The sequence below is a fragment of the Euphorbia lathyris genome, chromosome 5, assembly GCF_963576675.1.
Source record: "Euphorbia lathyris chromosome 5, ddEupLath1.1, whole genome shotgun sequence".
Taxonomy (NCBI): domain Eukaryota; kingdom Viridiplantae; phylum Streptophyta; class Magnoliopsida; order Malpighiales; family Euphorbiaceae; genus Euphorbia; species Euphorbia lathyris.
In genome coordinates, this window is record NC_088914.1 from 67779868 (window position 1) to 67803556 (window position 23689).

General features: G+C 36.2%; 3 protein-coding genes across 3 annotated transcripts; 1 reads left to right on the forward strand and 2 right to left on the reverse strand.

Annotated features, from left to right (window-relative positions):
- The first annotated feature begins 1045 nt into the window (after window positions 1-1045).
- Window positions 1046-3677, forward strand: LOC136229189 (pentatricopeptide repeat-containing protein At3g49710-like). The gene has a single exon (XM_066017793.1). It carries the CDS (start codon window positions 1367-1369, stop codon window positions 3515-3517), a length of 2151 nt encoding a protein of 716 aa, XP_065873865.1. The 5' UTR covers window positions 1046-1366; the 3' UTR covers window positions 3518-3677.
- A 64-nt stretch (window positions 3678-3741) lies between these two features.
- On the reverse strand, window positions 3742-7050 carry LOC136229190 (probable pectin methylesterase CGR2). Its single transcript, XM_066017794.1, has 7 exons — window positions 6862-7050; window positions 6491-6674; window positions 6320-6362; window positions 6123-6164; window positions 5134-5508; window positions 4849-4904; window positions 3742-4097 (listed from the first exon to the last, which is right to left on the reverse strand). Exons 2-7 carry the CDS (start codon window positions 6611-6613, stop codon window positions 3945-3947), a joined length of 792 nt encoding a protein of 263 aa, XP_065873866.1. The 5' UTR covers window positions 6614-6674; window positions 6862-7050; the 3' UTR covers window positions 3742-3944.
- A 2501-nt stretch (window positions 7051-9551) lies between these two features.
- On the reverse strand, window positions 9552-23667 carry LOC136229312 (GTP-binding protein At3g49725, chloroplastic). Its single transcript, XM_066018010.1, has 13 exons — window positions 23158-23667; window positions 23021-23085; window positions 22872-22934; window positions 22692-22781; window positions 22478-22590; window positions 19404-19472; window positions 12122-12266; window positions 11973-12028; window positions 11809-11859; window positions 11642-11696; window positions 11502-11558; window positions 10788-10907; window positions 9552-10704 (listed from the first exon to the last, which is right to left on the reverse strand). Exons 1-13 carry the CDS (start codon window positions 23534-23536, stop codon window positions 10225-10227), a joined length of 1743 nt encoding a protein of 580 aa, XP_065874082.1. The 5' UTR covers window positions 23537-23667; the 3' UTR covers window positions 9552-10224.
- Window positions 23668-23689: the final 22 nt, after the last annotated feature.

Below are 23689 nucleotides of genomic sequence, written 5' to 3' on the forward strand. Positions count from 1 at the left end.
ACTTCTTGAATTCAAAATGTGATTCAATCCCCTTCTCTCAATCATGGATGAATGGCTTAAATATGAGTTGAATTAAAGTGACATGAATAGTTTAAGGCATTGTTCCTAAGTAAGGTGCATTCTACACAGAAGGTGGATTGGCTCTCAAATTTAGATTTTAAGGTCGATCGGACTTATAATACAGATAGTAGTTGATGACATGTTACGCGCATGTTACACGCCAATAGTAGATATTTTGGATTGTGGGGAAAGGTCGATCAACCTTAGATTTGAAAAATGCAAACAATCACATCCAATGTCACACAATTTAATCAACTTTAGTACACAAATTTCTCACAATTGAGTTTCTTTCAATTAATTTCAGCAATTTTAAATTTTTTTTACCAAAATGCAACAAATTTCAGACTCTTTACAACTATTGTAAAACTCACTTATAACCAAAAAAAAAAACAAACAATGTATATCATGGAAAAACATTTGAAAAAGGGATGATGGATGGACATTCATGGACTTACCTTGGCAAGGAGACAAATTGAGATCACAGGAAGAAGTTGGAGCAGCAAGGAGCAAGGCTTCAGCAAGAAATCGCACAGAGACATATATATAATACAACATTACCGCTTACAAATTGGAATAGGATAATTTAGAGATTAAAAAATTTATTTAAGGGTAGTTTTGTTTAATTATATTTTGTAATTTCCAGAACCCACCAATTTAGTGGGACTGAAATCAGAGGTATTTCAAGGTTATAAAACCTCCATTTAAACCCCATCTAATTTTGAAAAAACCTTACTCTCTATTAAACTCCTATCTAAATAAGGTTACATATAAAAATTCCCTTTAAAAAACCTTCACTAACCTCCATCCAAGCAATGCCTAGGAACCAAAAGAAATACAAGAAAAACTTTCTTACTAGGCTTTTTCATTGGTAAAAATTATAAAAATTAGACAAATCGAAACAATGAATGACAACAAAAATTGAAAACAATCAACAGAGAGAAACAAAATATTTGATAAGAAATAAAGAAACCTGAAAAAAATTCAATCGAAAATAACATAAATCTAGAGAAATCAACGAATTCAAATTCCCTTTTATTTTTTATATGTGAAGTGTTAATAAACAAAATTGTTTGCACGAACGAACCATCGTTGCAAGAAATCGAATTCAAATGATGGATTGAAGCATTGAGCTCGAAAGAACATACAAAAAGCACTCGCTGAATTCAGGAACTTGGGAGAATAACAGAGACTCGACCCCATGAACAATGAAGTATAATATCTCCATCATTGATCAAATTCGTTCATATTAACAAAATCTCAGGTTTTTTCTGGACATTTGATTAATGATTCAGATGAGGCAACTCTCATGGACTCAACCAAGACATTCTTCCGCCTTTTAAAAGGCTGCATAAACAACAGAGACCTTTTAACAGGCAAATCCCTCCACACACTCTACCTTAAATCTCTGCTCCCTTCTTCAACCTATCTTTCCAATCATTTCATCATCCTTTACTCCAAATGCAACCGCCTAATCACAGCACACCATGTTTTTAACCAAACCCAGGAACCCAATATCTTCTCTTTCAATGTTCTTCTCAACGCTTATGCTCAACATTCGCTTCTTCACCTTGCACACCAACTGTTTGCTGAAATTCCTCAACCAGATGTTGTATCTTATAACACCCTCATCACCGCTTATGGTGATTGCGGGAATACTTTATCTTCTGTCAGATTGTTTAGGGAGATGAGGGAAAATGGTCTTGAGATGGATGGGTTCACTCTTTCTGGAGTGATTAATGCCTGTCGCAATGATGTAAGTGTAATTAGACAGTTGCATTCTTTCTCTGTTTTTACTGGGTTTGATTCGTATGCTTCAGTAAGTAATTCTCTTGTTACTTATTACGGAAAAAATGGGCTTTTGGAGGAGGCTGAAAGAGTGTTTCATGGGATGAAGGAGGAGAACAGAGATCAGGTTTCTTGGAACACTATGATTGTGGCATTTGGGCAGCATAAAGAGGGGTTTAAAGCATTGAAATTGTTCCGAGAAATGACTAATTATGGCTTTGATATTGATGTATTCACTCTGGCAAGTGTTTTGACTGCATTTACATCATTGGATGATTTGTTAGGGGGGCTTCAGTTCCATGCCAAGTTGATTAAAACTGGATTCTATTGGAATTGTCATGTAGGAAGTAGTTTGATTGATGTGTATGCCAAGTGCGGGGCTGGCATGTTAGCTTGTAAGAAAGTATTTGAAGAGATTGTTGAACCAGATTTAGTGCTTTGGAATACAATGATTTCTGGTTATTCCTTAGATGATGAACTGTCTGAGGAAGCTCTTGATTGCTTCAGACAGATGCAGTGTGCTGGTTATCAGCCAGATGATTGTAGCTTTGTGTGTGTAATTAGGGCGTGCTCGAATCTGTCATCTCCATCTCAGGGAAAACAGATTCATGCACTGACAATCAAATCTGAAATTCCTTCTAATCTAGTTTCTGTAAATAATGCACTTGTTGCTATGTATTCCAAGTGTGGAAATCTTGAAGATGCGCGGTCTTTATTTGATAGGATGCCTGAGCATAATAATGTGTCATTTAACTCAATTATTGCAGGCTACGCACAGCATGGAATTGGAATGAAATCACTGAACCTTTTTGAACGGATGCTCGAGTCTGGTATTGCCCCCACAAGAATAACCTTCATTTCTATCCTTTCTGCCTGTGCACACACTGGAAAAGTCGAGGAAGGCAAGCGGTACTTTAACATGATGAAGGAGAAGTATGGTATTGAACCAGAATCAGAACACTTTTCGTGCATGATTGATCTTTTGGGTCGAGCAGGCAAGCTTCACGAAGCTGAGGAGCTAATTAAGAAGATGCCGTTTAGTCCGGACTCCATCGGTTGGGCTGCATTGCTTGGTGCCTGTAGAACACATGGAAACATAGAGCTAGCAGAAAAGGTAGCAAATGAGTTTCTAAAGCTGGAACCTACAAATGCCACTCCGTATGTGACGCTTGCGAATATGTATTGTAGTGCTGGGAAATGGGAAGAGGTAACGAGAATTAGAATGCTTATGCGAGGCAGAGGAATCAAGAAGAATCCGGGGTGCAGTTGGATTGAGTTGAACAAGAGAATTCATGTGTTTGTTGCAGAAGATAGAAATCATCCAATGATTAAGCAAATCCATAGGTACCTGGAAGAGATGACGACAAAGATGAAAGAAGCCGGATATGCCCCTGATGTGAGATGGGCATTGGTTAAGGATGATGAAACAGAGGAGGCAGAGAAAGAGTTGAAGTTACGGCATCACAGTGAGAAATTAGCAGTGGCATTCGGACTGCTTTCAACAAAAGATGGAGAGCCTATACTTGTGATGAAAAACCTCAGAATATGTGGGGATTGCCACAATGCATTCAAATTTATCTCTGCCATTTCTGGTAGAATAATTACTGTTAGAGATGCTCATAGATTTCACCATTTTAAAGAAGGGCAGTGTTCTTGTGGTGATTATTGGTGAGAATATTTCAGAGTGGACACTACTAACGACTGAGTTTTTCACTAACTAGCCTCCTTCATACCTTACAACAAAACTTATGGAGCTTGTAGCTTTGATACATGAGCATTATTTATTCATTTATTGTGGTCATTTGACTTGGTTATAAAACATAATTTCCTCATTTGAATTCGACTTCATTGCAAAAGGTAAATTCAATACATCAGCATCAAACAAACAAAACAAAATAAAAAAAAAAAAAATTTAATCAATTATAATAAGAAGCGAGGACTGTGTATTGTTAAGGGCGCAATATGGAGTGGAAGCTTTTCTCCTCTACCAATTGATCCACCCAGCTCAGAATATGTCTAAGATACATTTGTTGCTTAGTTTATGCCATAAACAAAAACTGTATAGAATCATTATCTCAGAAATTGCATAAGCTTGATGACTAATGGTGTGGTTTCAAGTGGAACACTTGACAGGCCGGAGTGTAGGACTTCTTGGATGCAGCCTGCTCAAACTTCTTAAGAGCAACATCATTTTCTTCCAAGCTTGTTTGAACGAAAAACCGGATCCACCATGACGAGCTTCTCATTTTGGCCTGAGAAATCATTGTCAAAAGAATGGTTGAGTAACAAATATCAAACTGAAAGGATAGGGGATCCCTCCATAGTAAATAAATAACAACCATCATAACTTTTAGCATGTCTTCATACCAAGATAAAAGCTACAGTTGCTACATTAGTCAATATTTCCCTATTTGTTAATTTACTCTTTTTGATATTTTCAAACAATTTGAAGGTTCTCATCTTTTGTTCTCAATTCTTTGTCTAGTATCCCCATATGACTTCATCTTATTCATTTCACCTTTTGTCCCTGATTGAAGAAAATATTTTATCAAAAAAAAAAAAAATTGTAGAATTCAAGTTCAAAGGATAATGGTTTCTAATCGGATTGAATATTTGCTGCATCCATTTGCAACGATATTACATCTGTTGAACCCAGTAGTATCAGAATATTTATGTCAAGGACTGGACTAAGTCTGAAGATACTTGAGCATAAATACCTCAATTACCAGATAATCATATGAATATCAGAACTAATTATGATAACTTTTCTACAAAACAAAACTCTGAAAGCTCAAAATATTAGAAGCCCTGTAGAACAAAGCTCAAAATAGGACAACACGATTGTTAATGGGTAAAATCCACTCAAACATAATTCTAGTTTAATATCTAAGAATGTAATGGTCGACCAAGATCTGTTTGCAAGTGTCTATGTGAAATAAAAAAACAAAATTCTGAAAGGAAAAATATAAAAATAATAAAATAAAATCAGTAGTAACCACTCACCGGCCGTCCAAACTTAGACAACTCTGCAACTCTAGCTCTCTGTTGGCCAGGGTAACCTAAATATGACATGGGAACGATGAAATCAAATGCACATACAAAAGGAACATGGAGGAATTTAATCATGTTTAACACAAATACAATCATACAAATAAATAAGAGAGGATTAAACAGCATTTTTCCATTGAGGTTGCTGAAGCATTGATGGACTGATACAGCAAACACGTTGTAACTTCATTTCGAAATTTCTTCAAATTATTAGATAGTTTATAAGTTCAAAGGAATTACCTGAAAAAATAACAAGACCGTCTGTAGCCACCCTTGCCAATTCTGGAAGAGACCTGTTCAGGTATTTTGGAGACAGGTAATCAAGTGCATCTGACACAATAACAAGAGAAAATGACTTTGTCCTGTAGGGAAGAGGAAACTTGATGTCAGCTACGCGGACATGGCCTCTGCGAATATGGCTCTTGCAGTTTGCATCTGCATCTTCTATATCATATGGTTCTACCCCCCATGCTTCAGTATCTTCTTCTTTCAACAGTTGAGAGACCACTGAACAAGTATCAGGACCCACATGCAAAACTTTGTGCATGCTGTCACCGTATGCTTTCTTCAGAATGGGTATTGCTCTCTCAACTTCCGAGGTGCATGGAAAGTCACCTAAAATTAAATGAAGCCTGAATACCATTAGTGTTAATGTTGAATAATAACTTGACAACAATTCACTACTCTTTTCCTTGCAGTATCTAAAGCCGCAGCAGTGGCCACAAATTCGCAGCTGTCTATCAAATGAAAACCAAAACAACATGACCCTCTATAGATTCCAAAATTTGATAATAGTGATCATCAATTGTACACAATACAAAGTGGCCATTCAATTCTGGTAAATAGGCATATCTATCAAATAGCATATCTTCGCCTCAAACCAGAGCCACCAACGTTTTATGTCAGAGAAAGAAATGCCTCCTATTAAATCTCCAAGCCTTACCAATAGTTAATGCTAAATCACACAGGAATGCATACTGTATATATATTAGCTGTTTACTCTTGTTTCACTTCCTCCATCTATTCTTCGCTAATTTGATGGATTACGGAAGTTTCATAAGCTAAACAATGTAAATTTACACACTGCTTGTCAAGGTCATAATCCATTAATCTCATTATTTATAGAACATGCACAGCCCATTCAAGCTTCTGAGACAAAACCAATATAGACAGGAAAAGAAAAATGTAAGCTTCAGGAAAGCCTGAAACGAAAGCATTGGACAACTTACCTTCAACCTTGTTAACAGCATGTCCCTTTCCTCCAAAAATCCCTATAATTTCAAAGGTAACAGTTTAAATTAATAGTACTCGCGCAGAAATTCAAATCAAATACATATATGATTGGATCTTGGAATACAGCACAAGAACTTAAAATAATCAAATCAAAAGATCCAAGAATTATTAGTAAACAGGTCAAAATACGAACCGTGACCACTAGTGTAAACAAAAGCAATAAGAAGTAAGGCGCCCTGCATAATTAAAATGAAAGACAAATAATGTTAACTAAAAGGAAATTCAAATCAAACTAAAAAGGAAGAAGGCAGAAGATAAGATAGATAGTTAAAGAGAGAAAAGTAATGCAAACGAAAAGCTATACCAGAACGATAAGGCCAACGGATAACAAAGGAGAAGAACGCGATTTAGAATTTAATGCTCCAGAAAATGGAAAATTTCCAGAGTCAACAAATCGGCGGGTGGCGCTTACTTGCCTCCGTGACATGATCTACCAAAATGCAAAATAGAAACACTACTTGTCTAGTGTATGAATATCACTGTAGAGCCTGCAGAACCAAAAAATCGAAAATTAAAGAAGCACATAGCATTGCATTAGTTTTGAGTGGGAATTGGAGAATTTAACAAAATTGAAGCAAAGAGATGTACTATAGATCAGGATTAAGTGTTGGAAGTAAATAGAGCAAGTGAGACTGCTAAAATTGGAGAAAACAAAGTAGAAAAAATAGAAGTTACCTCAGATAGAGAGAAGAAATGACGAAAGACGATCTGATGTTGCTTTGATTATTGTATTGGATCTTAGATCTGTGTTTATGCGTTTATGGCTACTGGAAAGAAAAATTCGGAGTAGAGTTGAAAGTAGAAAGACTTGAGTTGGATGGTATTTACTTGGTAAAATAGCTTGATGCTGTAACGCGCTTTGCAGTACAGTGGCGTGGATGATGCTTGCTTGTATATTTTGTCGGCGGTGGATATAAACGGTATCGTTTAGAGATAACTTGGTGTTATTTGAGTGATGGGTTTTTTTCTTAATGTAGAAAAACATCATTGTCAGTGAAATGAATAGAAATTTTATCCTCCACATCTTAGCATTTATTGCTAACGATTTAATATTTGATATTGATATAAGTTCAACTAATTTCATATATTAAAAAAAAAATCAAAATGCTTCATTCATGATAAATTGAACCAGGTATTTTAATCTAAATAAATATTTTTATTGAGATAATTTTGATGAGGATTAATCACAGTTTGTTTCAAAAAAAAAGGATTAATCACAGTTAAGACTTCTATTCTCTTTAAGTGAATATATATAATTGAAATAAACATAAAATGTCTTCACACAAACTCAGTTTAATTTACATTATAAACCATGACTAGTTTAAGAAATTACAGAAGAAAAGAACTAGGAAAAGGCGTTTGTTACCAACTTACCATTCAGTTTTTACTATATCCTTTTTAAGGATAATGTTTAAATTTATCCTTATAGAAAAATGTACATTTATTTTTTAATCGTGTGAAATAAGAAAATTGTTTCCTTAATATTTGTAAATAAGTTCAATTTTACTTAACAAAATAAATAAAACGACTATATTACTATTATTTGACGAGTTATTTAACTATATAATAGACTGTTCAAATAACAATTACATTTAAAATATTTATTGTGTTAGGGCATCTCCAAGAGATTCTTAGTGCACTCTCTAAAAATAATATAAATAATTGACGTGATTTAAGAGTGACTAAGATATATCATTTTTAACAATACTCTTTATATCCACTCCTTATTTATTATTTTATAATTAAAATTATTAATGGTTGTTATATTTATCAATAGTGAAAGGAGAGAGAATCTTTAGTAATAAATTACTAATAAAAATGAAGTTAGGAGACACTAAGAGATGCAAAGAGACTCTCTATTAATAGAGCGGATGGAAAGACTCTTAGGAGGCGTTTGGTTCGGAGTCTTTAGGAATGGGAATGGAAATGGAAGGGTTTTATTCCCTTTGTTCTTGTTTGTTTAAAAAAAACTCATTCCTTTTACCCATTTTAGATTATGGGTTTATCCCACTTTAGATTAAACTCATTACCCCAGGTCCGGTATGGAATTGGATTCCTTTTACCTCATTCTCTTTCCTAAACATATCCAAACACACATAAGGGAATTATGGTTATTCATTTCATTTCCTTTAGTTTCCCTTTCTTGATTCCTTTTCCCTTACCCCTTGTGAACCAAACGCCCCCTTAGTGATTTAAGGAGCCACTAAAAAACTGTTGGAGCTCATTTTTAATTCTCTCTCCTCAAATTTTAACTTAAAAATCAAACTAAGAGGCTCTTACTAACACAACTATAAACAAATCGTCAAAATATCCAAAGTAAAATCTACGATATATAAGTTAATTTCAACAAACAATCTAAAATATTTATTACGATATTAATGCCATTAAAAGTAACGTGTCAAATTACACAAAAATATTAATGTCTGACACAACAATCAAATATCGTTTAAACTAAGCTCATAAACTCGTTCACATTTTCTGTTAAATAGAGATAAAATTTTAACATTTTGTATTTTTTTTTTTATAAAAACATTTTGTATATTAGAAATAAATCTATACTTCCCAACAACAATATCATGATAAATTTATACTCATTACTTTCAATTCAATCTTCTATCTTTTTTATTTTTCCCTTTCATCTAGACGCACATGGAGTCTTAGTTTTGCAGCTTTTAATTAGATTTGCATGCTTTTGTGGACCAATTACCCGTTGCAATTGTGCTCGCGAGAATGATCTGCTGATTTCAGAAAATGTTATTCTTGGTCTAGAATATAGATTGTAGATTTCAATTATTTTTGGTAGGATATAAAACACAATCGGGATAAAATAAAATTATTAATAAGATTAAAATAATATCTAAAATCAATCAACAATTGAATCTTTATATCATATCAAAAATAATCCAAGTCAACAAAGACGAACTATGGAGCAGTATCACAAAGAAAATAATAGCGAGAGGCCAATAGAACCATATAATAACAATAAGTTCATACCAACACTATTTTTCATTTTTAACATATTTGGTATTTGTATCATAAAATGTATTTATTACAACTTTATTCAATTAATAATAATTATCAAATATCCAGATCTTTCTCTTGATTGAATGGAACTAAATATACAAAAACTTCAAATTTGATAGTCCTGAACAATCCAATTCTAAGAAATTATTTTAAATATTTTGAAAATCTCCAATTTCAAAATTTTCGATCCCCTGAATAGAAAATGTATTACTCGAAAAAGACTTACCAAGTATCATCCGTGTGGTTACTTGAAGTAGAAGAAATTCTACTAGACTGGATGCAATGGATCTAACCAACGAAAAACGAGATGCATACGGTAGTTTATGAAGAGCTTAAAAGAAGGATAGAAGGGAAAATTTACATATCTCACTGTTGGGTTTTAGTTTTCCAGTTGGCATGTTGATCATCTCCCAATGCAACAAGCATTTCCTTTCAGACTTTAGTAACTGTCCAAAAGTAGATATTTTCAGGGTTAAATAAATCTACTGATATTCACTCAACTTCACTTAATGTTTCAATATAGTTACTAAATTTAAAGTTGTGCTAATAAAATAACTGAAGCCCGGTCTTTGTTCCAATCGACAAATTTTCCAGCAATTTCAATGTTAAAATGCTGATTCGGATAGTTTAGCACACAACCATAACGCCACATCAGAAATATATCCCACTTACCCCAATATTTTTTATAAGTGGAGCTGACATATTATTATATTTGTTTTGTAAACTATCCAAATTCAGCATTTCAGTATTGAAATCGCCTAAAAATTTACCAACGGCCTTATTAAAGAAAAAATTGAACTTCAGCTATTTTATCGACACAAATTAAAATTTAATAACTATACTGAAACATTAGATAGACAGTTAGATTAGCATCTTTGCTTTTAACCCTATATTTCTGTCCCGAAATGTGGCATTTGTCACGACAGCAAAACTTTCAAGCAGCCATGAGAAGTGGCTCAACAAGTGCACCAAGAGACATCTCATTTAGCTTCTTTGTCGTATAAAGTATTTTTGTTATTGTTCAACTGCAACCCCAGTATCAACTGTCCGGGGAGGTCTCCATTTTCTGTCAATGAAACTCCTCTCTAATACATTCTCGGCCACCTTTGCCTCCTCATCCTGTAACCTTTCATCAATCAGTTGCAGCAATTCTGGCAGCCCAACTCCAGTTATAGCAGATGTTTTGACATGAGGACCATGCTGAGCTTGATAATTTTCCAACCCCAGGTTGTTTAACGTCTCAACTTGTTGTTCACCCATATTATTCAACCAATTGTCACCAGCCACAATCTCTTGTTCATCTTCCGACAACAGCCACCCATCGGAGTAATCACCTTCTGCATTGTCTGCACTACCATCACCGACTTGCAAACTACTATTATCGATGTTATCATCTACTTCTGAAGATACCTCGGCTGCTATGTCATCGTCTTCATCAACAGACCACTCATCTACAGATTCTTTACCACCCATTTCTTCCGCCTCATAATCAATCTAAAGGTGAAAAAAACATTAAGATAAGCTACTATTTCAAGATAATTTTGAAGATAGAGGGGATAAAGAGTTTGCTGCATCACCTTATTCCAGACTTCGATCATTTTTGTAAGCTTCTCTTCTGACACTCCTATTTGCTGTAGTACTTGCAACACAGTTGTGCGGTGTTCATCAAGATTAGGAGCTGTAGAGTCTATTACATGCTGTAACAACATAATCCAATATCTATATGATTACTTTAGTTGATTTAAATTTCTACATATGATGAAGCATTGAGATTGTTCATTAAAACGAAAGCCCTATTTCCGGCTTCGAGAAGAACGGGGTTTTTTTAAGAACAAAATGAAATACATATGCAAACAAAACTGAAAGAGAAAAAAGATAGCATCAACTTTAAACCAAATCATCCAGAAGCAGCATTTCTAATTGAACATTTACTATTACGAAATGAATTTCAGAAAAAAAATAATGTTACTGAAGAAAGGAAATTACTTTCCTCATACCAGCTAAGCTGAGTTGAAAAGAAGTAAAGACAGAACAACTCTTAGTTTCTAATTGAGCATTTCATATTCACCACTCCTCTTATTCCTGTTTCTTTTCCTCTTCCCTTTCCTTTTATTAATTTTTCTAAAAAACTTTATAGTAGGTCTGTATCTGAATGTATTTTAAGACCTTCACATTTCTTGGAGTAGCTGACCAAATATAACAGAAACAATTGACTATAACAAATGAAACTGGCGCATACCCCTACATAACAACCACAAGGTCAGCAACGGAAGGGCAGGAATTTGACTTACTACAAGGAGGTCTGCTTCCGCTACTTCTTCCAAGGTAGCATGAAATGCTTCCACTAACTATAAAAGTAAATACATGTGGTAAAGAAAGGAAAATATAAACAAAAAACTCAAGAAAACAACTACATATACTTGTCAGGTACCTGTATAGGCAAGTCTGATATAAAACCTACAGTATCACTGAGAAGTACTTTCCTCCTAAATATTAATGTTTAATCGGATAAAAGAAGAGTTATTCAAGGAAATTTCAATTCTTCAAGTACTAGATCATGATAGGAAAAGTAAATGAAGAATCATATGAAGATCGTACCCTGAAGGAAGAAGAACACTTTTCAGTCGTGGATCCAGTGTTGCAAATAATCTGCATGCACCAGACTTCCAAGTAAAAACTCAAGGAAATAAGATGAACTGACAGTTCCTAACATCAATGAAATCCATAAAATCTAAACCAATTGCTTAAGAGGACAAAAGTACCGAGAGTCACAGTAAAGATCGCTATTCGATAGTGCACTGACCAATGTAGACTTTCCCTGTCAATTGAAATAAACAGAAAACTGTTAAGAAGTTGTAGTCTATTTATGAAGTAGCAATTGGTCAGCTGTAATAATATTTTGATCACCTACAGCATTTGTGTATCCAACAATAGCAACAGTAGCTAAACCTTTATGATCTGATCCACCACGCCTCTTGCGAGAATAACGTTGCAAAGCTCGAGTACGACGAACTTCTTCAATTTGGGATAACAAATGGTTTCGCCGTTGTATTATTCTGGTATGGAGTGCCAAGTGGAAGATAAACAAGATAAAGTAATTAAATACTGTACACATGCAGTAAAGCACAATATAAGATATCTAGTCTATGACCTACAACTCAGGCACCATGAAATATATAAACCATTTTTAAATAATGTAATCCAAGAAACTTGAAAGGAACATGACAACATAGTATTAAGCAGCATTTGGAGTTCAATCACACCGATCCCCAGATGGTTGAGTATTGTATGGATGAAAAATTAATACACAGATTACGCACGAGAGAGAAGCCATATAAGCAGACACAAGAACTGTTTCCTTTGTAAGTTATTATATCAAGGGAAATAACATCCTCCCAAAGGATTGCATGGGAAATGCTGATATAGGATGGTGAAGGAGCAACTAATGGACAGTCAGGTCAAGATTCAGTCTAATCAACTGACAAAAGAAGGGAAGGAAAGACCTGTACATAAAGCTACAGTCTGAGAGAACAAACTACCCAGAGAAAAGCCCGACAGTTTTCTAAACCTAAGAATATATCTGTGAACCATAAATTATATCAATCAATATAACAAAATTCACGAGGAAGTATGACAACTACAGACACATCCATTGAACCTTACCTTATGCTGTAAATTTAACATAAAAAAAAAGTTTCCAAAAACAGCTGTTTAGGTTAACTTATACTTCATGCAATAGTAGATACATCTTAAAACATAGAGCTCAAAATTACTCACTAGTGCACCATTTTTCTTTTAACTACTATCCCAATAAAACATTATGCTCCCAAGAGATGCCCTTAAGCAGCTTATATTATATCTCAGAATGTGCATGGATTGATACTTGATATTGATTGATAGGTTAGAATTCAAATTGAAGTGGTTTTACTGTGTTACTGTTTTAACTGCTGTTAAATAAGTTCCTAGTCTTTAGGTTGGACCTAGTCTTTAGGCTAGTGGAGTTTGTTTAGGATTCTGTTTTTGAAGTATCTTACGTGATACTAGCTTCTCTCTTTTCTGTTATCTGTAAGGCTTTAAAAGCCAATCTTTTCTGATGAATAATGATGCTGAATATTCCAAACATTACATCTGTAATTTTGTTTAACATTTGATATCAGAGCAAGCATCTAGGGTTTCAGTTTGAGTGAAATACAGAGAGTTTCAGTTTGAGTGAAATACTGAGAGTTTCAGTTTGCGTGAAACACTGAGAGTTTCAGTTTGCGTGAAACACAGAGTGAGAGAGAAAGCGTTCAAGTGTTCGTAAGAAAAGAAAAGAGAGATGACTGAGAGTAGCGGTACAAATGGAAAATTTGTACAACCTGCGATTCCCAAATTTGATGGGTATTACGAACACTGGGCAAAGCTGATGGAAAATTTCCTTCGTGCAAAGGAATTTTGGAGCCTAATTGAAGAGGGGATTGATTCGGTTCCAACAGGAACTCAGGCGACTGAAGCACAGATGAAGGCAATAGAGGAGCAGCAGTTGAAAGACAGGAAGATTAAAAATTATCTCTATCAAGCTATCGATAGAGAAATTATGGAGACTATCCTCAACGATGATACCTCAAAGCAGATATGGGACTCCATGAAGCAGAAATTCAAGGGTTCCACGAGGGTGAAGAGAGCTCAGTTGCAGACGTTGAAGACAGAATTTGAAGTTCTCAGAATGAAGGAAGGAGAGACAGTTAATGCATATTTCGGGCGAACTCTTTCCATTGCCAAACGCATGAAAGCGTGCGGAGAGATCGTGCAGGAGAGGGAAATAACGGGGAAGATTCTCAGATCCCTGGTGCCGAAATTTAATTACGTTGTTTGCTCTATTGAAGAGTCGAATAATGTTGACATTCTAACAGTAGATGAACTTCAAAGCAGTCTGCTTATTCATGAGCAGAGAATGAAAAATGTTGAAGGAGAAGAACAAGTTTTGCTGAAAGTGACTCATGAAGAGAGAGTAGAAAGAGGAATGGGAAGAGGACGAGGAGCAATTCGAGGAGGCAGAGGAAGAGGAAGATCACTGTTTAACAAAGCCACTGTACAATGCTATCGGTGTCACAATCTTGGCCATTTCCAATATGAATGTCCCACTTTGGGAAAACTATCAAATTATGCCGAGCTAGACGAGGAGGAGGAGATGTTGTTGATGGCCTATATTGATGAAGCTGGTGCAAAGAGAGAAGACATTTGGTTTTTGGATTCTGGATGCAGTAATCACATGTGTGGTAATAAGGCTCTATTTTCTGAATTTGAGGAAATTGCACAACAAACTGTGAAGCTAGGGAACAATACCAGAATGCAAGTTTCTGGTAAGGGAAGCATCAAAATGGAGGTAGATGATGTGAATTTCGTTGTTGCTGATGTTTTTTGTGTACCTGAGCTCAAAAATAATCTCTTGAGCATAGGGCAACTTCAGGAGAGAGGTCTTTCCATCTTGATAGGATCTGGAATGTGCAAAATTTTCCATCCTCAAAGAGGTTTGATCATTCAAACCAATATGACGGCAAATCGAATGTTTATTCTAGTAGGAAAGACGGTGCCCATGTTTTCACATCCAAAACAAGAAGTTTGTTTCAACACAGCAACTGAGGATCTCACTCATCTATGGCACTGCAGATTGGGACACATTAGCAACACAAGTCTCAAAACTCTGATGCAAAAGAAGATGGTTCAAGGCCTACCTCAATTAACACTCTCGAATGAAGTGTGTGTTGACTGTTTAAAAGGAAAACAACACAGGGAGCCCATTCCAAAAAGAAGCAACTGGAGAGCAACTCAGAGGTTAGAGCTTATTCACGCTGATTTGTGTGGTCCAATTTCGCCTATTTCTAATAGTGAAAGAAAATATGTTCTATGCTTGATTGATGATTATAGCCGAAAAGCTTGGTCATATTTTCTTCGTGTAAAGTCAGAAACTTTTGCTATGTTCAAACTCTTTAAGATCTTTGTTGAGAAAGAAACAGGCCTTGCTATCAAGTGTTTACGAACAGATCGAGGAGGAGAGTTCACATCTACTGAGTTCAATGATTTTTGTAGAGAAAGTGGAATTAGAAGGCAATTAACAACGGCATATACACCTTAGCAAAATGGAGTCGCAGAAAGGAAGAATCGTACAGTGATGAACTGTATGAGGAGTATGTTGTCTGAGAAAGGAATTCCAAAATCCTTTTGGCCAGAAGCAGTGAAGTGGGCGATCTATGTGCTCAATCGGTGCCCTACTATAGCTGTGGAGGATGCAACGCTAGAAGAAGTTTGGAGTGGAGTAAAGCCATCAATTGAGCATCTTAGAGTCTTTGGATGCATATGTCATATACACGTACCAGATGCCAAAAGAACCAAGCTGGACAACAAGAGTATAAGTGGCATTTTCATAGGGATCAGTGATGAATCAAAAGGATACAAAATTTATGATCCTGTTGCAAAGAAAGTAGTAATCAGTAAAGATGTTGTGTTTGAAGAAAAGAAAAGGTGGGATTGGGGAAAGAGCTATGAGCAGCAATTACTTATTGAGCTTGAGTGGGGTGAAAATGAGGAGGAAGTGACCGCTCAAAATGAAGTTGAAGTGGCTGAACCCAATGCAGCAGATAATGATGTTGCTGCCAACGAAGATAATAATATTGCAACTGAAGATGAAAACGTGACAAGTACAACTTCTTCAAATTCCAGCTCTTCATCAAATTCTGATACGGAAGCAAGAATCAGGAGACCACCTAGCTGGTTGAATGATTATGTAAGTGGAGAAGGACTCTCAGAAAGTGAAGAAATTAATGTTAACTTTGTTGTTAGTGCGGGTACAGATCCTGTGAGTTTTGAAGAGGCTGTCAAAAATGAAAATTGGCAGAAAGCTATGGAGGCCGAAATCAAAAGCATAGAAAAGAATGATACATGGTTCCTCACTGATTTACCAAAAGGTGCAAAGCGGATTGGAGTAAAATGGGTCTACAAAACAAAGTTGAATGAGCACGGTGAAGTGGAAAAATTCAAAGCCCGATTGGTCGCAAAGGGATATGTACAGCAATATGGAATCGATTATGCTGAAGTCTTTGCACCGGTAGCTCGTATGGACACTGTCAGAATGATCCTTGCTCTAGCTGCTCAGAAGGAATGGAAGGTGTATCAGTTGGACGTGAAATCAGCGTTCTTACATGGCGAATTGATGGAGGATGTGTATGTGGAGCAGCCTAAGGGATTTGAGAAGAAGGAAGATCCTAATAAAGTGTATAAACTGAGAAAAGCCCTTTATGGACTAAAACAAGCCCCTCGAGCTTGGTTTAGCCGCATTGAAGCTTACTTCTTAAAGGAAGGATTTGAGAAATGTTCCAGTGAGCAAACGCTATTTGTAAAGATTAACATTCGAGGTAAACTTTTAATTGTAAGTTTATACGTTGATGATCTGATATATACCAGGAATGATGAAGAAATGATGGGAGACTTTAAGCAATCGATGATGGAGTTCGATATGACGGACTTAGGGAAGATGAAGTACTTTCTCGGAATTGAGGTGCAGCAAGATGAAAATGGAATTTTCATCAGTCAAAAGAAATATGCAGGAGACGTGATTAAGCGATTTCGAATGGAGGACTGCAATGCTGTTTCAAATCCTATAGTTCCTGGTTGCAAAATTTTGAAGGATGAGCATGGAATTTCTGTTGACAGCACCCTCTACAAGCAACTTGTTGGAAGTTTGATTTATCTTACATCAACTCGTCCAGATTTGATGTATGTAGTAAGCTTAATTAGTAGGTACATGTCTCAACCTACAGAGCTTCATCTCATGATTGCAAAAAGGGTGCTAAGGTATGTAAAAGGAACCATTAATCTTGGCATCCTATATCAAAAGAAGACAAGTGGCTTGCTGATTGCCTACACCGACAGTGATTATGCGGGATGTTTGGAGGATAGGAAAAGTACTACAGGGTATGCGTTTATGATGAGTTCAGGGGCAGTAGCTTGGTCATCTAGAAAGCAACCGATCGTGACGCTATCAACAACGGAGGCTGAATATGTAGCAGCAGCAGCATGTGCTTGTCAAGCAATGTGGATGAAGATGGTCCTTACAAAACTTGGCTGCAATGGTGATCAGTGCACAACGGTTTACTGTGACAACAGTTCTACAATAAAGTTATCCAAAAATCCAGTAATGCACAAGAGGAGTAAGCATATTGCAGTTCGTTTCCATTTCTTAAGGGATCTGTGTAATGAAGGTGCAGTTCGTTTAGTTCATTGTGGTTCACATGATCAAGTTGCGGACATCCTAACTAAGCCACTCAAGCTAGAACAATTTCAGAAGCTTAGAAGTCTACTTGGAGTATGTGAATCGTCATAAGTAAACGCAACAGTCTGCTTAGTTTAAGGGAGGGTTTGATAGGTTAGAATTCAAATTGAAGTGGTTTTACTGTGTTACTGTTTTAACTGTTGTTAAATAAGTTCCTAGTCTTTAGGTTGGACCTAGTCTTTAGGCTAGTGGAGTTTGTTTAGGATTCTGTTTTTGAAGTATCTTACGTGATACTAGTTTCTCTCTTTTCTGTTATCTGTAAGGCTTTAAAAGCCAATTTTTTCTGATGAATAATGAGGGTAAATTTCATCAATGGTGTACAACGTTTGCCTCATTTCACACTTTGGTGTACAACCTTCAATTTGTCTCATTAATATATACGAACTTATAGGTGACCTCCCACTATAGTCTACAACAGGTAAAAATGACCGGTCAAACCTGCAATATTACCTTTTTTCCACCCATTCCTTACAAAATATGGGACCCATCTTATATTCAATTACTATCATACCCTCTCCTTTATTATACTCTCTAGATTTCTCTCTCTAATTTTCTCTCTCTAAATCTCTCTCCAGTCCTACCATTCTGAAACGTTTGAAGTTAAAACCAAAATCTGCAGTTGCAAATCTCTTATTATTTGGGTTATCAAGGTTGAATGTTCTGAATGGAGAAAAACAAAAAAAAAATGGAATTTACTGTTCTAATTTGAATGGGTAAGACTGTAGCTTGATCTGGTATCGAAACAAAAGGAGATTGCCAATCTTAAAACATGTCTGACTGAATTCAGAAAACCAACATTTTTCTCTTTACTTTCATCATCAACCCATACAACGGCTCACACAATGTAATCCTTCATCACTTTTTCATGATTAGTTATTTTTATTGTGACAGAATTGCGATTGTAACACAAAAGGAGAGAAATCTGCTTTATTTATTGAAATTGGAAGGACAGCCAAGTTCCAGATCAATTGCAAAGAAAGAAATAATTCATCCATACTTTAATAACAAAAATTGTATGTTACATGAAATTTGATATTGTAAAAAAGGATTCAATTAATTACAACCACCAAATTAAGGAACACCACGTTGACGATCGAGAAGGCCATGAAGCGGTGGCGGGATCAGTTGGTCTGATAAATGGAATTAATGAAACCAAAATCCTACTGCTACAATTGATTTCAGAGGCACCCAAGTTTGCCTCAACTGGGTTCGGTTTCATCAGATTCTGAAGTAATTGCCTTTGTTGTTGAGAGAAAGGGAGAACACAGAGGCTTTAGAGAGAGAAAAGGAGAGCCAGAAAGAGGCTTTAGAGAGAGAGAGTTAGATAGAGATGCAACTGTTTTAGAGAGAGATGCAAAGTGTAGCTTTTGTTATTTGGGAGAGTTAGAGAGAAAGAGAGGGGATAACCGTACCTTTTGTATAAGGGGGTATTTTAGACATTTCAATTAATTAAGATCAATTTTTGACTTTTTGACCGGTCAAACTGGTGACGTGGCGCGTTGACCAGTCATTTTAACTGGCCATATACCAAAGTGGGAGGTCACCTATAAGTTCGTACATATTAGTGAGACAAATTGAAGGTTGTATACCAAAGTGTGAAATGGGACAAAGATTGTACATCATTGATGAAATTTACCCTGAATAATGATGCTGAATATTCCAAACATTACATCTGTAATTTTGTTTAACATTGATAACATGGTATGAGTGACACTAAAAGAGACAAGTAAAGTTAATATAGAATTTGAAACATTTCCGATGTTAGCATTCAGCACTTGACTCCTAGCTTCACCAAAAGTAACAAGGCCATAATAGTTAATAGGATACAAGGTATACAATTCAATAACCCTCACAATCAAGTGAAATTTGAGATCAAGAATCAAACCTTCGTCGTTGAAGTTGAAGTTCAGTTTCTCCAGCACCACTAATGAAGCCACGTCCTCCACTTCCCCTCCTGCAAGCAATTTTTATGCAAATATATGAGTTCTTTAATAATAGATGACTGAATAAAACCAAGCAACCTCTTTAAACACAATAGAAACCCAATGTTAGAAGATTCAAGGATCAGAGTCATAAAGATATTATCGACCACAACCAAAAAAAAAGTAAGACATAGGAGAACCAAATAGGGAGCAATATGATACTTTAGTTCCGATCAGAATATATAGTGCACAATGAAACATGGGCTAGAGTTGAAGATATCTTGATAAGACCAATTAAGTCCCTTATACTAGAATATTCCTTCTATATGCCAATATTCCTTCTATATGCCCATAGTTGTTAAAGGCGCAAGATGCATCGAGGCACCAAGGGGTCCTGGATCCTAGATGCAAGACGCAAAGCTCAGGAGCGCACTTGAACTAAAAAGTTAATAATATATAAAATCATAAATAACAACAATTAATATTTCTAAAAAACACAACAAATAATCAAATACTATATCATATCCAATTATCGATACTCTTAATCATAAAATGCATGAAATGAATTCCACATTAACTACTAATTCTTCCATAATTATAAATTTATAATTCATAATAGAAATTCTAAGCTAATTAACTAATATTTAATAACTACTTTTCATCAAGACTCTCCATTTGAGATATCTTTAAACTCTTCAAAATGGAGTAGTCTTTTTGTGTTGTTCTTTCCAATATTTTTGGCGTCCAAATCTTCTTTCCTTTTTTATGTATTTCTTTTTATTCTAATTTGATTTCATCCATAGATAACTGTGTGTGTGCCCCATAATTATAATAAAAACGCACAAGGAAACCAAAATACAGCGAGGCAGTGAAATCAGCTAAACCAAAAGTTAACTCTCTCTCTCTCTCTCAGTATATATATAAAGCAACAGTGTGCCACCTAGAATTCATATGCTCTCCAAGTATTGATAAAATCTAGAAACGTAAAAATAGAATAGTACTGCTCATGGTACACAACAGATGACAAAACTAAAAATTATCAAATAAAGACATGGGATATAAAGCAACTCTGTGCCACCTAGAATTCAAATTTTCTAGCTGTGAGTAGCCCTCAACAAAAGAATGCAAATCAATAAGGTATCATGGTAGATCTCCATGTATTGATAAAAATATAAAAACGTAAAAGTAGAATAATAATGTTCATGGTACACAACAGATGACAAACAACAACAAAGCCTTAGTCCCGAAATGATTCGGAATCGGCTAACATGAACCATCATATGAAACCGTGAAATCAAGTCATGTCAGCGACACAAATTCTCTCCCTCCACTCTGTCCTCTCTACTACCATATTTTCCTCAATTCCTAATAAACTCATATCACTCTCGATGACCCTCCTCCAAGTTTGCTTAGGTCTTCCCCTAAGCCTCACCACTACATCCCTTTGCCACTCTTCCGTCCTCCTAACCAGCGCATCAAGCGCTCTTCGTCTTACATGGCCAAACCACCTTAGTCGGTTTTCCCTCGTTTTATTCTCAATAGATGTAATCCCTACTTTTGTCCTAATTATTTCATTACTCACCCGATCCTTTCTCGTATGACCACACATCCATCTCAACATACGCATCTCCGCCACGGACATCTTATGAATGTGACAGTGTTTCACTGCCCAACACTCCGTACCATATAACAATGCCGGTCTGATTGCCGTGCGGTAGAATTTTCCCTTCAATCTATTAAGCATGTCGGGGTCACAAAGGAAACCCGTAGCACTCTTCCACTTCGTCCAACCAGATTTAATCCTATGAGCAACATCTCCATCTACTTCTCAATCTGTTTGGATAATAGATCCTAAATACCGGAAGCAATCCGCGGCTTGAACAACTCTCCCATCTAGGGTGATTGTCTCTGCCTCCCTACTCCCATCGTCGCTAAACTTACACTCCAAATATTCTATCTTACTTCGGCTCAACTTAAAGCCTCTAGATTCTAAAGTTTGTTTCCATAGTTCCAACTTCCTCTCCACGCCTTCTTTCGTCTCATCAACCAACACAATATCATCTGCAAACAACATGCACCATGGTATACCATCTTGAAGTGAACTCGTTAGTTCATCCATAACGATGGCAAAAAGAAATGGGCTTAGTGCGGAACCTTGATGCACTCCAATCGTAATAGGGAACTCTTGAGTCTTCCCAACACTGGTATGTGCACTCGTGCATGCTCCCTCATATTTATGATGTCAATATATTTCTTTCCTTATTAAGGCCCACCAAAGTACTTCCCTTGGTACCTTATCATATGTCTTCTCCAAGTCAATGAAAACCATATGCAAATCTTTCTTCTTATTTCGATAGTGCTCTATTAATTGTCTCATTAGATGGATGACTTCCATAGTTGATCTTCCCGGCATAAAGCCAAACTGGTTTTTCGAGATCTTCACTGTCCTTCTTAGCCTTTGTTCGATCACTCGCTCACAAAGTTTCATAGTGTGGCTCATTAATTTGATTCCTCGATAGTTGGCACAATCTTGGATATCGCCTTTGTTCTTATACAAAGGGATTAGGATACTTTTCCTCCATTCTGATGGCATCTTATTGTTTCTCCAAAACTTAAAAAACCAAATAAAGACATGGGATGCAACTGCTGTAAAAGGACCAGAAATGAGTAGAAATGCTAGCTTTAGAAATATAAACCTTATACGACAATTAGCTTATGCAGTAAGCTTTAATTAAGAGAGGGTCCACAATAAAAGGGTGTCTAAGGTGCCTCGAACCAATTAATTGGATAAACCACCAAAAATATACCTTATATGAGAATGGGAAGTTTTCCCCTAAATGAATAATATGTATTTATCTGCTAAAAGAATGATTCCATTTCATGCCTAAAGAACTGTAACCAAGAGAGCATGGAATTATATCTGAAATGTAGGACAATTAATCACATCAATGATGAGTGAACAAAAGAATAGTGACAAGAGTTATTCAAGATAGTTTCTAAATATCATTTCACAAAAAAGTAAAATAAACAAACTCACCCTCGGGCACTAACAACTTCAGCCTCTCCGGATGTTCCAAAAGTATAGCGTCCACCCAGACCACGTACACGTACAAGCCTACTCCTCTTATACATAAGTGCAGCCAATTCAGACTGCCAAAAAGAAAACATAAGTTTCCACCAACTTGTGACAATATTAAACAGAAATACAAGTGAAAAACAAAGAAAAGTTATCATTGAGCTATTCACACAACCTGTATCTTGGCTTCCCTAGTATGGGCATGGGCATTAAAAATCTCTATTATAAGGCCAACACGGTCCAACACAGGTTTTTCCCATTTCCGCTGCAATGATAAAGTGAAAGTGTAAACAAAACCAGAAAGGATTACAATGGGAATTTGAAAACTGTTTAGAATGAGAATTTAAAAACTTGCCTCCAGATTTCGTTGTTGAACTCCACTCAGAATAGAATTCACAAACACAGCATCCACTTCACCCTATTGAAATCACAAATAACAAATAAGTAAACCTAAACTCAGAAATTCCTTCCGACGCTGCCAAGAAAAGAAAAACAGTCTCTCGCCTTGGATTCAGACTCATATAGATGGACCTTAATGGTATCTACTGTTCCTGGCCCAAAAAAAGTGTCTGCAAATAGCAAAATAGCGCAAGTAAGCTACAGGGAGCTACAAAACGAATAGAAGAGCAAGAGTGAATTACCTGCTCGAGCTTTGGAGGATCGGAAGATCGGATTTTGAACGACAATATGAGGAGGCAATGCCTTGTCGAAAAAATCAGACTGGAAGTAGGCATCCCGCTGTTCCTCGAGGGAGTTGGCGAGGCAAAGAGCCTCGTTGAGCTTAGATTGGAGGAAAGCATCAGGGCGGAGGCGGGGCTGGACAACGAAAAGCTGGGGGGAAGAGTTTGGGTCTCTGTTGAAGAGGGATACGACATCTTGACCGTCCTTGTCCTCATTTCCGTCGTTAATTCGCTGCTTTGAAGAAAAGTAGGAAGGTAGAATGAAATTTGAAGATAGAAATGGAGATTGGTTAATGGAGTCTAAGGTCTTGAAGCGGGACCTTAGTAATGATAGAGCCATCCTGAATGGATTCAATTGAGCTTCAGCAATTCTTGGGGTCTGCTCATAGACAATCGGAATCGGGTTGTGTTGTTCCAGGGAAGGGGTGGAGTCGAGGAGGCCGATACAGTATCTTCATTCGCTGCTTCAAGCCGAATAAGAACCACGCTATAA

Bases quoted from the DNA above. Each gene is read 5' to 3' on its own strand.
- LOC136229190 (XM_066017794.1), bottom strand. From the start codon at position 6,613: ATGTCACGGAGGCAAGTAAGCGCCACCCGCCGATTTGTTGACTCTGGA. The intron at 6,363-6,490 runs GTATAGCTTTTC...TTAATTATGCAG, and splicing joins CCGTTGGCCTTATCGTTCTG to GGCGCCTTACTTCTTATTGC. The intron at 4,098-4,848 runs GTGAGTGGTTAC...ATGATTTCTCAG, and splicing joins TGTCTAAGTTTGGACGGCCG to GCCAAAATGAGAAGCTCGTC.
- LOC136229312 (XM_066018010.1), bottom strand. From the start codon at position 23,536: ATGGCTCTATCATTACTAAGGTCCCGCTTCAAGACCTTAGACTCCATT. The intron at 12,029-12,121 runs GTAGGTGATCAA...TTCAATTGACAG, and splicing joins TTGTTGGATACACAAATGCT to GGAAAGTCTACATTGGTCAG. The intron at 11,697-11,808 runs GTACGATCTTCA...ATTAATATTTAG, and splicing joins AGTGTTCTTCTTCCTTCAGG to GAGGAAAGTACTTCTCAGTG.
- LOC136229189 (XM_066017793.1), top strand. From the start codon at position 1,367: ATGGACTCAACCAAGACATTCTTCCGCCTTTTAAAAGGCTGCATAAAC.